The 15,531-nt window shown below is 41.6% G+C and overlaps 1 protein-coding gene across 1 annotated transcript in view; it reads left to right on the top strand.

The window, feature by feature from the left end:
* LOC124545945 (midasin-like) overlaps positions 1-15,531 on the top strand; it is a 202,792-nt gene that overhangs the window by 30,044 nt on the left and 157,217 nt on the right. The window contains exons 10-12 of the mRNA XM_047124906.1: positions 2,871-3,023; positions 10,152-10,374; positions 13,760-13,871. Of these exons, the coding sequence (XP_046980862.1) occupies positions 2,871-3,023; positions 10,152-10,374; positions 13,760-13,871 (488 nt within the window). The remainder of the gene's footprint in view (positions 1-2,870; positions 3,024-10,151; positions 10,375-13,759; positions 13,872-15,531) is intronic.

The following is a 15,531-nucleotide window of genomic DNA, read 5'->3' as shown; positions in this document are numbered from 1 at the left end:
CTGTCATTGCAGATGTCGGATGTTGTAGGCTGGACAGACTAAATAAGACAGGTGGCAAACTGTGGCGGAATTAACATCAGATTTTAATGCTGGGCAGAATACAAGTGTGTCTGACAGTGCACCGAACACTACTAATGACGGGCCTCTGCAGCTGCCGACACGTACGTGTGCCAGTGTTAAAACCACAATACCAGCAAGTATGACTGAAATGGCCACGTGACCATTAGCACTGGACGTTGGCGCAGTGGAAGAGCAGTGCATTGTCTGATAAATCTCAATATCTCCGTTATCGTGTTGATGGGAGGGCGCAAATCTGTCATCTGACAGGGCAACAACTCCTTGACACCTGTATGGTGGGACAGACACACGCTGGCAGTGGCTCCATTATGCTCTGGGCAACATTCGTGTATCGATCCGTGGGTCCAGTGGCACTCGTACAAGGCACTGTGACGGCTGAGGACTATTGTACACTGGTTGCAGACCACATACACCCCATCATGACGATCGTGTTGCCTGACGGCAGTGGCATTTTTTAGCAAGATAGTGCACTATGTCACAATGCCAAGAATGTGATGGAGTAGATCAAGGAATACAGTGGGGAGTTCCAATTGACGTGCTAGCCCCCCAACTCACCAGATCCGAACGCAGTTGGACGCCACTAGGATGAGATTGAACATTAGATAATTGGTTGGATACGTAACCAGAGTACAGAGGACACCATCAATTTAAACATGATTTATTTAAAAATTTGTTGCCTGTAGAAAACATCACAAAGATCATCTTTTTATAGAAACTTTGTATACAGTTCAAATAAATCAGGCTAGTAACTCTTATCTTATGAACTCTAAATACTGGCAATAATTTTTTAAGTAGTTCCATAACAAACCCAGCATCTATGTCTTTACTCACACTATCTTTGCACGAATCACAGTTTAGAAGAAATTAGTGAATTCAAATAGCTCTCAGAGTGAGTCACTGAAGCTTTTCATGCATTTTATGCAGAGATGTTGGCTATCAGGGCTGACTCAAAGTACTTCACAAAAGACATTATTCATAACACAAGGTACTACACAGTGTTATTGTACACAATGATTCATGCAGACTGCTGGAACTACTGTTCAGAGCTTCTGTGCTTGGACAAGAGTATGAGTAACTAATGAAGTTCATCAATATATATTACTTCATAATGATATGGAGGTCAAATTTAATGTTGATGGTATTCTAGTGAACCAAGCAGTACTTTGATTATACTTTACATTAGATGTTTTAAAATTTCTTGAGCAATACATTAGTCTGGTGACCAGTTGTATTTTTGAGGCTAGAAAGACTAGGTTAGCACACCTATGGCACTAGTTCTGTGAATTAAATGTGCTTAAAGATGAACATAACAGTAGTGTTTCCTGGAGGTGGGAAACTTCAGTTACAAATAACTTTTTAATTACTGACTCTCTAGAAAGCAAAAGAGTGATTGAAGCTCTCAGATGAGCTACATCTTATGAGAAATGAACAATTGTTAGTTCACAACATTTTTCAGAGCACACGGTTTCTGAACATTGCAGAGTACAGATTTAACTGAAAAGGAAATATTTTATTTTTTAAAAGCCATTATATTCGTCTTTGATTGTACAAATTAATGGCAAATATAATATCTTTTACAATGCGGCACATGAATGTGAATCTTAGCCGTGAGAAGTTAAAATGTTTTATGATCAGCCAAGTGTACCATTGGAATTAGCACAATTCAGGTAAACAGGTGAATAATGAAGTGTAATGAAATATCAACTAGGTAAGAATTTTGATAGTTTCAGTAATAGTGGAGCATTTACTACCAGTGTAATGCAGAAAAACAGAAAAAAACTTAGTTGTCTAAGGAGTAGAATTATAGCAAATGGAGTTACTCCATAATATTGTGTTTGTAAGTTCTGGAAGGTAAGTACTAACCAGCTCTCATATTCAAACAGTGGAAAATGCAGGATGGAATAATGACAATATTATAAAGAGGGTAGATTGTTACTCCCCATGGAGATGATGAGTCATAGAGAGGGACAAGAAACAGACTACTGAACATGTAAGCATTCGGCCAGAAGCTGTTCTTCCAAATCAAACAGCATACATTGACATACATTCACGCAAATGCAGCTCACACACATATAGGGAACAGCTCCTCTACATGGTGAATAGCAATCTATCCATTTCAAAATAATGTCTCTCTCTCTCTCTCTTTAATACAGCACTGTATTATACTTCTCTCAATTAATTTTCCTTTACATACAGTAATTGCCCATAGTTTGGATTCCACATTAAATTACAGGTAAAACACTGTTATCCAAACCAGGTACTAGCTTGCCAATTACTGCTCGTCTTTAAGAAGCAACAGGAGTATTGTTAACAAAACTTTGCCTTTACTTGCTCTAAAGCAACTTGTACTCACAGTATGAATGAGGATTTGTTATGATGTACTGAATAGCCACTTCCTGCAAAACACCGACACCATTCATAAAGAGTAGACCTGATGAAAAGATACATACCGTGTCTGATACAGATATTACATTGCATTTTCACACAGAATTGACTTGCCGAATCAAAACATACAACAAATGCATTTGCAAACAGTGAAAGCCGCCACTTCGCAGTGACTATTTCTAGTCTTTGCAGTGGTTTGATTTAGTATTATGCCATTGTTTGAGTCATAGTTAAATTATGGCAACAAAACTAGCTCTCTGAGTCATCACAATAGATTTAAATACAATTGCAAAGTTATTAAGTCCTTGTTGTATCACCCTGTGTTTCATTTAAAATATTCTCATGCAAATATAGTCTGAAAGAATCAGCAGAATGTGTAGAATAAAACTTCTGTCTTTTCTTTGCAGATGTGCGTATTGCTGGTGCTAAAGCCGTGGGGAGTTTCTTGAGTGTGCTTGTGGATGCAGATAATTATCTTAATGTGCATAAGCCCACAATTTCTGAAACAGATCGTCAGATTACAGTTGGACGAGCCACACTGCTGAAGAAGAAAACTGATGGTAAGTGATATTGCTGAGCTTGTAGGAATAATATCCCCAGAGTGAAGATTTTTAATGTGATGGCAGTGTAGCAGAAATCTGTCCCGGAACAATTTATTTGTGGGGCCCATTAGTTATAACTTAAGTTGGTAAATGACTTCATAAATGTGGTGATTCTGGATCAAATCTGAAGTCAAAATCTTTCACTGACTCTCTAAATAATGTCATCACTTTGTTGCTGAGTCAGTCAGCAATGTGATCAAGTACTGTTACATGAAGCAGCAACTTGGTACACATCTACGCATGCAATGTTGGCACAACAATAATATTATCAGTATTCACAGCAACATTGTTTTTTCTTTCTTCCCATTCATAGCATGTGTACGTCTTCACCAACTGTGAATCTGAACACAAACAACTGTAGTCTCCAACATACTAAAGTAACAGTGTCAAGTTCTAAGTTGAAATTTTAGTGACGGAGAGCGTGAAAACTGAGTAGACTTTGTTCAAATACCATTTAGTTGCATTCCCAGGATTTTGTGCACATAACATTGTGTTCTGTTGATACATACGCAATTGAGTGAGTTAAATGTCAACTAGATGTGCAGAAATGACCACAGAAAGTTATTAATACTGTGATTTGTTTCCATTAAAGACAAGAGTGTACATTAATGTTGGCTTTGCAGTGTCAAACCTTGTTATGTGCCTGTTGACTGTGCAGTGTTACTTCTATGTACCAATTGGCTGTCTTTACTCACATTATTGTGTGTGTCTCACCCAGCATTCTCCATTATTGTATTGAGGATAGTGTGTATATTAAGTAGCAGGTGAACAACAGTCACAATTTGTCTAAGATGGAAACCTAGGAAGAAGATAGTCATTTAGAAGTACTGGAAAAATTGGGTCAGGTGGTTTAAAGCATGGAATATTCGTGGAGTAAATGTAGAATACAATTCCCCATGGCCTTGTTGAAGGAGTCATCCCACTAGGCACCATAGCTTTTTAGGCGGTCTATAGCAAATGTAAATCATAAGCACTGAAGTTGTAAATTAGTAATATTATGAAAAGGAAAATCGCTACTCACCAGGAAGACGACACATTGAGCTGCAGGCAGGTACAATAAAAAGATAGTTACACTTTGCCTTCTTCAGAAAGGAAACACATTTGCACACGACCGCAAACTCTGGCTGCACTGGTCAGAATGTAACTGCGTTGGACAGCAGTCCAGAGTTGGGTAGGGGCTGCAGCGACTACATGGTGGCAAGAAGAGGCTGCCAGTGGATCGTCGGGAGGCTGTCGGGGAGGGAAAGGGAGGGGGTCAGCAACAGAAAAGCAGGAAAGGAGAGGTGCAGACAAGGGAAAAAGACCGATGGGTGCATTGGCAGAGAGCGGTGCACAAGGAGGATGAAGGGATGTGAATTGGGAGAGTGTGATAGGACAGAGAGGATGGGAACTGTCGGATGGTGTGTGTCTGGATTCTTAAGTTACCCTAGGTTGAGGCTGGAATGATTTAGGGAGGGGAGAATGTGTTGTAATGATAACTCCCTCCCGTGGAGTTCAGAAAAGGTAATGGTGGTGGGGAGGATCCGGATTGCCCGTGTTGTGAAGCAACCATTGAAACCGAGCATGTTATGTTCAGCTACATGTTCTGCCACAGAGTGGTCCATTTTGCTCTCGGCCACTGTTTGGTGGTTACCATTCAGCCAGGTAGACACAGGTTGGTAGTAATACCAATATATAAGGCTGTACAATGACTGCAGCAGAGTTGGCATACGACACGGCCGCTTTCGCAGGAGGCCCGGTGTCTGGTGGAGTGGGATATGCCTATAAAAGGACTTGAATGGGAAGTGCTGGGTGGGTGTATTGAGTAGGTCTTTTAACTGGGTCTTACACAAGGATATGATCCCTGTGTCAGTGTTGTTGATATTCCAATCTTGGCTCTCCATTGTTTGATTTTGCCTGATGACATTTTTCCCATTTCACAACCAAATGATGTTTCCCTTTGTTACTATTCTCTAAAGCATTATTCTTCTGCATTTCTGCTCTTTCTCTTCGTTCTTGTATTTTTTTCACTGCCTTCCAAACTTCACGCACTCTGATATCTGAGCCACACTGTAGCAATGGTCTCGTCACCATACAACCCTTGGTTATGTGACTGTGTGGATTGTTAGTGCAGCCTCTTATACCCCAAATAATAATAATTATCCCTGTTGGTCACATTTTCTGCCTCATCCTCATGTACTCTCAATTGTTATCATCCAGACCTGACTGAGGCACACAACCTGTGAACCTCGACATAATCAATCTCCAGACTTCCATCTCACCTTCACATCTCACTTGCCTTGTCCTGACGTGTACATATTCACATAACTCATTTGTTCCTTTTTCCCCCATGTTTTTGTATGTTCGTTACCTGTTTGTGCATGTTTGTATGTCTAGGTACTTGTGCATATTCTTGCATATCTTTACGTATCTTTATGTGTTTGCTCTTATGTGTACATATTTGAGCATATTTTTGGATATCTGCACATACTTTTACACACCTTTTTCTGTCATCCATCTCCCTTCTTAACCTCCCAAGCCTTCATTTGCCCATTTGCTATACCATTTTCCATTTCGCCGAAGCCATCCCTGCCATGGTGGACCCCTGCACAGCTTTCTGCACCAGTTTAGATAAGTATCCCTTTCCCTGGTTAAAACACAGTCTCACATTCCGTTCCTTAAATGCTGCCTAAACCATTGAACCCTCCCCCTCCCCGCGACAGCCTAATCATAAAAATTCCGTTTCTCGGTCACACCCCTCATTTTACAATGATCGTCACCTTTTTAGGTTCTGCCAGTTCCTTGCCCTCAAAAACTGAAACTGCAAAAACACATCACCATGGCACAAGAATCCCAGAACCCCCTCTCCTCCCTTTGCGAGATACTGATACTGTGGAATCTGTACCACATACATGACATCTCTGAAACTGAATCCCTTCCCCACTATCACCTGGAAGAGCATTCCAGACACCACCTCTATAAGGTATCCAGCCCACTGACATTGTACTGCCTCCTCACGACACCACTATCCGACACCTATCCTACCCACAGTGTTTATCATCAACCCCCTCATAGAATCCATGCCCTGCCTAGCTGATCCTTTCACCTTGCCACATCTCCCTAAACTCCCCACCAACACTCTACCTAATCCAGAACTGAAACATTCCTGTAACTCTGTTGTTAACATTATCATCAAAACCCTCAGCTCCACAGAAGTTTCAGTCCTGTCCAAAGGCCTCACCTATAGCCCTACATCCAAATGTAACCATTCTAGAATTGTCAAAGACCTACTCTCCTTCTTCCGACCCTGCAGTGGAAGCACTTCTTTGCCACCAATCCCTCCAGGCAAAACCAACCTAATTCCAACATTGAACCCTGCCTCTCCTGGTTCACACCACCACACAACCATGATCCCCGCTCCCACCTAACCATCCATTGGTCACCTTCTAGGAATTCCTTACCTCCAATTTAGCCTCAACATCCTTCCCCAGTGCCCTTCTTCACAACACCAACCTTTCAGCAGAAGAAAGAGTAGTCATACACGATCTCAAAACACATCCTGACCTATCATCCTACCTGCAGACAGAGGTTCCACCACTATCATTATGAATCACAGTGATTACCTGGCATAAGGCCTTTGCCAATTGTCTGACTGCTCCACCTATAAACTGTACCATAGTGGCCTTATCCCAGAAGTCCAACATAATCTTCAATCCCTGTGTAAAGTCTTATTCCCTTCCCAGAACCTCTTCCCTGAATTCGTTTTCCTCCTCACCACTATGACACTCCGCACAGGTGCCTTCCACATGCTTCCTGATATCTACAAACCCAACAATCCTGGATACCACATTGTTGCTGGTTGTGTTGCTCCCACTGACTGACACCTCAGCCGATTGCCTGAAATGGAGCCTTCCGCATCACAGATGTCCGCCACATCCTTCAGACACTCCACGTTCCCCACCCCCTTTCCATCCTTGATCCCTACTCATCATTGTTGACACAACTTCCTTATACACTAACATTCTTCATGCCCATGGTCTTGCCACAATGATGGACATTGTTTCCCAACATGCTTCAGAGTCCTACTTCTCCTCTGAAGAGAAGCTATACAAACAGATCTGCGGCATAGTCATGGGCACTCGAATGGCACCCTCCAGTGGCAGTCTCTTTATGTCCCATCTAGAGGAAACGTGCCTAGCCTCCCAAACCCTGATTCTGACTTAGATTCATTGACGATAACTCCATGGCTGGACTCAGGACCAAGGCACACAACCTCAACATGTCCTCTTCCATTGCTTCACCTGGTCCACCTCAACCCAGTGCCATCTTCCTGGACATTGCCACCACTTCCTCTCTGATGGCTCCACCAACATCTCTCCACCAACCCACCAACAGTACCTACATTTCAACAGCTGCATCTGTTCCGCACCAAAAAGTCCTTCCCGTACAGCCTGACCACCTGGGGACAGTGTACATGCAGTGACAAGAAGTCCCTTGCCCAGTATGCTGAAGGTCTCATAAGGGCCTTCACAGGGAGGCACTATCCACTGGACCTAGTCCACAAACAGATCCCCCTTGCCACATTCCCACACACCCACAATCCTCCAACCACCCTCAAAAACCCACTACAAGGGGGTGTCCTCTTTGTGATGAGACACCAGCCCCAACAGACAGTGAAACCACATTCTTTGTTAGGGATTTGATTATCTATCATCATGTCCCAAAATGAAGCACATCCTATCCAAGATGCTTCCCATCCCTCCCAAAGTGGTGGTCTGTCACTTGCCCAACCTCCACAGTACTCTAGTCCGTCACTATGTCACACTCAGTCCCTACCCCTTGCCATAAGGGTCATATCCCTGTGGAAGACCCAGGTGCAAGACCTGTCCAATCCATCCACCCACCCAGCACTTCCTATTTCAGTCCCATCTCAGGCTTATCGTACTCCGTCAGAGGCAGGGCCACCAGTGAAATCAGCCGTGCCATATACCAGCTCTGCTGCAGTCATTGCACAGCTTTTTATATTGTTGTCCACTACTGTGAATGGCCACCGTGAAACTGTGGCTGAGATCAAAGTGGACTTACTTGTGGCACGATATAGCTGAACACGACATGTCTGATTTCAATAGCTACTTCACCACCTGGACTATCTGGATCCTCCCGTCCACCACCAGCATTTCTGAACTGTGGAGATGGGAGTTATCCTTAAAACACATGTCTCTGCTCCTGAAAGCATCCCAGCCTCAATGTACAGTAAACTACTGTCCCCACACCCTTCTACACCCTTCACCCAACAGTTTCCACCCCCTCTGTCATGTCACCTTCTCCCAATTCACATCCCCTCATCCTCGTTGTGCGTCATTCTCTGCCAGTGCACCTGTCGGTCTTTTCCCTTTCCCTGCACGTCTCCTTTCCCATTCCCTGTCCCCACCCCCTTTCTCCCCCTACTTGTCTTACTCCGGATTGCTGCTTCCATCCACTGCAGTTGCCTCCTGGCTGTGGTGGCCAAACAGTGGTCTTGTTAGCGTGAGGTGTGTGAATGTGTGTGTGTGTGTGTGTGTGTGTGTGTGTGTGTGTGTGTGTGTGTGTGTGTGTGTGTTCTTTCTGAAGAAGGCTGTGGCCGAAAACTCGGTGTGTAATAGTTTTTTTGTTGTGTCTGTCTACAACTCAGTCTGTCATGTTTATGGTGAGTAGTGATCTGTACTTTTCATAATATTGTTAATATACCATACTGGTCTTTCCATTCTTTGAAAATGTAAATTAGATGGGTCGGGCGGAAAATCTAAACCTGACTTTGTCAAGTAATACACAATTTGAGTTGTAATATAACTGGGTAGATTAAAAAAAATCTGCTCACCAAGTGGCGGCAGGATAAAACCGCATAAAAGCTAAGGAAATGTGCAGGTTTCTAGAGTCGACAGCTCTTTCTGGCAGAAGGGTTGAAAGGAAAGGAAGAGGGATGAAGGAAAAAGATTGGTGACTTTTAGGAAAAGTGGAGAGTTCCGGTGAAGTCACCCAGAACCTCAGATCAGGGAGACTTAGAGGGGAGGATGAGAAGGAAAGACTGATTTTTGGGGACTGCACTGGAGGTGCTTAAAGGTGGAAGATGGGATAATAAACAAGATGGAGATTACTGACAAAACATTATACAAGAGTTAATAAGAGTGGAAAGGTAAGTGCATTATATGTGGTGTACTTGTGGGGAAAGGGGGATTGGGAGAATAGTCGGGTCATAAAATAAAAGACATAGAAAACTAAAAGGGAGTGTAGAAATGCTGTGGCTGAAGAAATTAACATAAATTAATGCCAGGCGGACGGCAAGAAGCGAGGACATGTTATTATGCCAATGCCTACCTGCATAGTTTGAGAAACTGGTGTGTGGGTGGAATCTAGATGGCACTTGTGGTGAAACAGGCATCACAGGCATGACTGTCATGTTGTAGAGCTTGCTCTATGACATAATATTAGCTTGCCAGTGTACACCCTCTGTCTGTGCCCATTCATTGTAACAAGTAACATGGTGCTAGTGATATCAATGTAGAAGGACAAACAGTGTTTATGTAACAGCTGGTACACGACATGTAGTTTGACAGGTGTTCTCCCTTTGATAGCATATGTTTTGCCAACAGTGGGGGCGGTCACAGGAGTAGGAGCTATAGGATAGGGAGATTTGTGCAGAAGGAGCATAGGGTCTGACAAGAACATTGAGGAGATTGGGAGAGTAACAAAAAGCTAATATAGGTGTGGTGGGCAAAATGTCAAAGAGAATAGACCTAATTTTAGGGCATGATTTTAGGAAGTCACAGCTGTGTCAAAGTAGCGGATTAACAAATTCCAGACCAGGATCTTATAGAGTGACAAGAGGTTTATTTCTATGTAGTTTGTTTGAGGGCTCAACAATACCAGCATTTGATGTGATGGCCCAGGAAATCTGCGTTTGAATTAGGCTGGTGGGGTAATTATATCCAGTGAAACTGCTAATCCATATTTGTTTGTTGTGCTTAACTTTTACGGAAATAATATTCTATTACTGAAAAGAAATTAAAAAAATATATAGATGTGTGAAATTAGTAATTATTTAACCAGTATCCCTTTTTGTTTCTACAGAGATTGCAATTCAACGTGCTCAGCGAATTGCCCTTGTCCCACCTGTGGTTCGACTTCTAGAAGGAGTAGCCCGTGCAATACAGTTTTGTGAGCCAGTGTTGCTTGTTGGTGAAACAGGCACAGGAAAAACTTTCCTCATTCAGCACCTAGCACAAAGAACTGGAAATCCACTACTGGTCATCAATATGAACCAGCAGAGTGAAACAACAGATCTGCTCGGAGGGTTAGTATCTTTATCTTCAAATTTTAGGTGATAGGCATGTCCCCAGAGGTTATTACTGCTATAAGAGTATGTACACTATTGCTGCTTTGGGAGTCATATCTTTTTGTCAGTTAAAAAACTAAAAAGCCTACTTTCACAATACTTATGTACAGGGAAGGAGCTCAGTTTGATTCTTTTTTAAATATTCCTTTGATGTAACATTGAATTATTGGCTGATTAGTAAATGGTGTTATTTTCAACTAATCCCCATGAAGCAATTTCTTACTTTCTTTGCCATCCCATTGTAAAACATGTGTAAATACTGTTTCTTATTGCCTTCTTGTTAATGAGAAACTTAATGAAGAATGCCTATGTTGTTCTACACTTTAATGAGGCGTTTCAGATTAATTGTAAGCGATGATAAAATACTTTCCATTCAAAGGCTGTACAGTCCAGAATCGGTATAGCAGTCGGACAAGTTCGCTGTGAGCATTGAGGCAAGCATCCTACTGCTGCACCAGGTTGAAGGTATCCATTTGGTAAATCACCGTGTCCTGCTGCATGAAAAAGTCTGTATTCCCTGCTGCTCATTCTCATCCTACAGAAATCATTGACCTTTCAAGGCCTTTTTAAGGGACCAAAGGTGCGATAATCGCATGGGGATAGATCAGGGCTCTAGGATGGGTGTTTGAGTGTGTCCCACTCGAGTTAGCATAACTTCCTTGTTTTGCCATATGGAGATGCATGATGTAATGAAGCAGCAGCACCCCTTGTCACAATTTTCAAGGATGTTTCACTTTTAATTGCTCATGTTCTTCAGTCTCCAATGGATGTCTGCCGGTCTTTGTCCCACAGCAGCCGAGAAAAGAACTGCAAGCTGGTCCTGTTTGCACGCATTTGGTAATGTCACCATAGTTCACATATCCTCATTTACCATCCGTGTATTGGAAAGACGTGAATGCCACACTAATCCCTTGCCTACATGTCAGTGTTTATGTACCTACATCAGAGTCATGCTATGTCGTGTGCTCAAACAGAAACTTTTTGGTTGCCCCTTTAATAAAAAATTAATGGCGTAAATATAATTCTTGTGTCACTCTAGCAACTATATTGAATATTGAAATCTTGAATGTGGCAGCGGTCTGCAATTGTAGCATTATGGATGTAATGAGAATCAGCCAACCAGTTGCACATCAAAAGTTTATTCAAACCTTTATCTAGGTTTCGGCAGATTTAAACCTGTCTCCCTTGGAAGCAGGAAGAACACATGCCACATAGTGCACAAATAGAAAAACGAAGTCACAGGGCTTAGTCAACGATAAAATGACCCGTCTAAATTCTGTGGCATAGCCGTATGGCATAGTCAACAGTAAAAGTGATCCGTGTAAAATCTAAGTTAGGTGTGTACCATACACACAAACAGTTGTCTACATTTTCCCCCCAAATTTAAGGGCAAAAACTGGGGTGTGTTGATCAATTGTAATAAGGTTGGTCCTGCTCTGCCTCCAGCAGTAAATCCTGTTATACTGTAGCATTGTTGCAGCCTCAGTCTGTGATACTTCAGTAGCACCTTAGAAGCGAAGTATTAACCACATGTTAACTTGTTAATTACGGCCAAAAGTCCTTGTTGTCAATCCTACACAGCTAAAGAAAAACTTAAAACAATTGAAGAGGTTCTGTATGTACATCAATGATCTGATGCATAAGGTGAGTGGCAGTCTGTGACCGTTGGCTGTAATGTACGGGAAAATATCATTTTTGCGTGACTGTAGAAGTGTACAGGATGAAATTGACATAATTTTTATTTGGTGTGGCGAATGGCAGCTTGCTGTAAATGTAGGAAAGTGTATGTTAACACAGATGAGAGGGGAAAAAAATTCTATAATGTTTGAGTATAGTATTAGTGATGTGCTGCTTGACGCAGTAGTGTCAATTAAATAGCTAGATATAACATTGCAAAGTGATACAAAATAGGATGAAGGTGTAAGAATGGTAGCGGGGAAGGCAAACAGCTGACTTCATTTTATTCGGAGAGTTTTAGGAAAATATAGCTCATATACAAAGTGGACCACATATAAAACTCTAGTGTGATTCATTCTTGAATACTGCTAGAGTATTTGGGATCACTGCCGGATTGGATAATGGAAGACATTGAATTAACTCAGGGGTGTGGTGCTAGATTTGTTAGCAGAACATATTACGAAGATGCTTTGTGAACTCAAATGGGAACTCCTGGAGGGAATATGATGTTCTTTTCAAGGAACACGGTTGAGAAAATTTAAAGGACAGCCATTTACAGATGACTGCATAATGATTCTACTGTTCTCAATGTACATTTTGTGTGAAGATGACAAAGACAGGATAAGAGAAATTAGGGCTCATCTGCAGGCATATAAAGCCATTTCTCCAATGCTCTCTTTGCATGTGGAACAGGAAAGAAAATGACTAGTAGTGGTACAGGGCACCCTCAGCGATATGCCATGCAGTGGCTTTTGGTGTATGTATGTAGATGTATAGAGATAAAAGTGAAAATTGTAATAGGAAAGCATAAAAAGGGTATTGGGTTGTATTGGGTGGACTCAAGAAGCAAACGGTACAACCTTAAAAGAAAAACTGAACATGGAACAACTCAAGTGGACCATTGTGGCTAACAAAGAATTCCATCTTTCCTTTCCATTTGATTTTACTAATTCATGTTGATTAATTCAAACCCATCTGTCTGTCTATGCAAAATTATCTTAATTTCCAATTTCAAGAATACCAAAGTGAACCACCATGTAAATGAAAATGGAAAGCATTCAGATCAAACTTCTAACATTTTATGCTTTTCGAGCCTTGCTATACAACTCCTATCTAGCTGTTGATTACAAGAATACATTAACTCGGGTTATTTCATTTCGCAAAGGAGATATCATTATGAGCCATGACATTTTCTGTGAATATATCTTGTGCCTTTCATGCAGTGGTCTCTCTTGTATGGTATTGTGATAATAAATAATGTAAACAGAGAGGAAGAGTACTTTAGTCACACTTAGTCGATTTTTAGTAAGGAGAAAATTTCATTGGGTGAGAATAGGTTATTGTTATGTTGATGTGTGATTTTTATGAGGGTGGAAAATGTATCAGAAAACCTGTTAGTTGTATGCCAAATAAAAATATCTTATTGTTTGGTATTTCAATCATGGGAAGACGTAGCTATTGTGCTGTGTTCTTGTTCTGCACTTGTTTCTGTAATGTAATTTATGACAGTGACTTCTCTCTGATCTTGCTACATTTGTGTTTTATACTCATACTATTTTTAAGAAATATAATGAAAATAATTTAGTATCGTATCTTAACATTTGTAATTTCTGCAAATCATTTCATCCAATGTACCTAATGAATCCTTTTCCTTTGTGACTTACAGTTATAAACCAATGGATCTGAAGTTCATAGTGAGACCTGTGAGAGAAAAATTCGAGAGACTTGTGCGTAATCTTGCATGGGAAGATGGCCTTAAATTTTTAGTGAAGTTGGCAGTAAGTATATAGTTTTTTTCTGTTTTTGGATACTGTCCAGTTCTGTATGACAATTTAGTGATAGTGGAAATAACCTAAATGTTTAATATGTTCCATTCTCCTGATGTTTATTGATTATGATGCAATACAGATAGTAAATCATACATAATCAATCAACCAACAGATTTTTTCCAGTTCAGCCATCTCATTTTCAAAAATATGAGAGTATATAAATTGTGTATGGTCACTACAACTTATTTTCCACACATTGATTGTTTCCTTTCATTTTTATTGTTCCCAGCTTGACTTATTGCCACAAAAAAGTTGTCATGTTGATTAATTGGGTTTCTGCCGTTTATTCGTGTCTTTCCTGCACAATATTTCAACTGCGTGACTCACAGTCTTCTCCAGGTGCTGTTCGATACTGATTCCTGTGTGTAACGAGTCCGGTATTTATGCCTACGTTGTGGTAGACATTCCATCTGCGGTCCGCGACTCATCTGGCACTCTGTCCGTGGCGTGTGCTGACCAATAGCAACGGCTGTAGCATTTTCTTCTAGCCGTGGCTGTTTCGCATGCTGTGCGCATACTTTGTGGCTATTATCCATTGTCAATATAACTGAATTCAGTTCTGAATGGCGTCCAAGCTGTGCTAGACGTTTTATCTGCCGACTGTCATCATTTGAGTCCTTCTGTGAATTGAGACATTCTGTTACTGTGTGGTGTGCCATGTTAGGCATTCTGTCCGAAGTTCTTGTCCCCCAGGAGTGGCTGCAGTGTCATTTTCAGGCCGATTCTGTTCAAATTGTTGCCTGAGACTTGGAAGAACGCCCTAGGATATTGTGTCTGTTGTCTGAGGTATCATTTCATGTACGTCCATTGTTACATGTATTGGGCTCTTACCCCTAATTCCATCTTTATGCTTGTGTCACTTGGGATCTTTATGTTGCCTACATTGCATCTTCAGAAGATCGAGTGCTGGGTGTCCTGATTAATGAGATTCTGTGCGACCTGAATCTCAATAGATACTTTGATAACGCTGTCCCAGTATCTCGAAGTTTGTGTTAAAATCTTGGCGTCATTATACTTCATAGAATGATTTAGTTCTATACAATGCTTGCCAATCGCTGACTTGGTCGCCTGTCTCAGCCTGGTGTGCCTTTAGTGCCCTTTGCACCTGATGTCAACGGTCCTGGTCGTTTGGCAGATGTATGCCATCCCACATTCACATGGTACATGGTAAATGCCCGGTTTCTGTAGACGCAGGTCATCCTTCACGCTCCCTAGCAGAGTCTTAATCTTGGTGGGTGGATGGAATACGCTTTTAATGTTATGTTTCAGGAGAATTCTGCTGATTTTGGCAAATATCGGCCCAACGTATGGCAAGTGTGCAACCTTTTACATTTCTTCATGTATCTCTTCAGGAACCTCTGGTGGCGATACAGGGCACAGTGTCTTTTGAACATCTTGAGAAGAGTATCCATTTTTGTAGAACACAGAATGTAGATGTTCTATTTCTGTCGCCAAATTATCCGGATTTGACAGAGTTCGTGCTTGGTGAACCAGCATTCTGAGTAAACCGTTTTTCTGTGCGGGTCGTGGCAGCTGCTGGTGTGCAGGTACAACTCAGTGTGAGTGGGTTTGCGGTACACACCGTGACTGAAGGTACCATCTCCCTTCC

The sequence above is a fragment of the Schistocerca americana genome, chromosome 8 (genome assembly GCF_021461395.2).
Source record: "Schistocerca americana isolate TAMUIC-IGC-003095 chromosome 8, iqSchAmer2.1, whole genome shotgun sequence".
Lineage (NCBI taxonomy): Eukaryota > Metazoa > Arthropoda > Insecta > Orthoptera > Acrididae > Schistocerca > Schistocerca americana.
The sequence above is the reverse complement of the archived record's forward strand: the minus strand, read 5'-3'. Positions and strand labels throughout refer to the sequence as shown.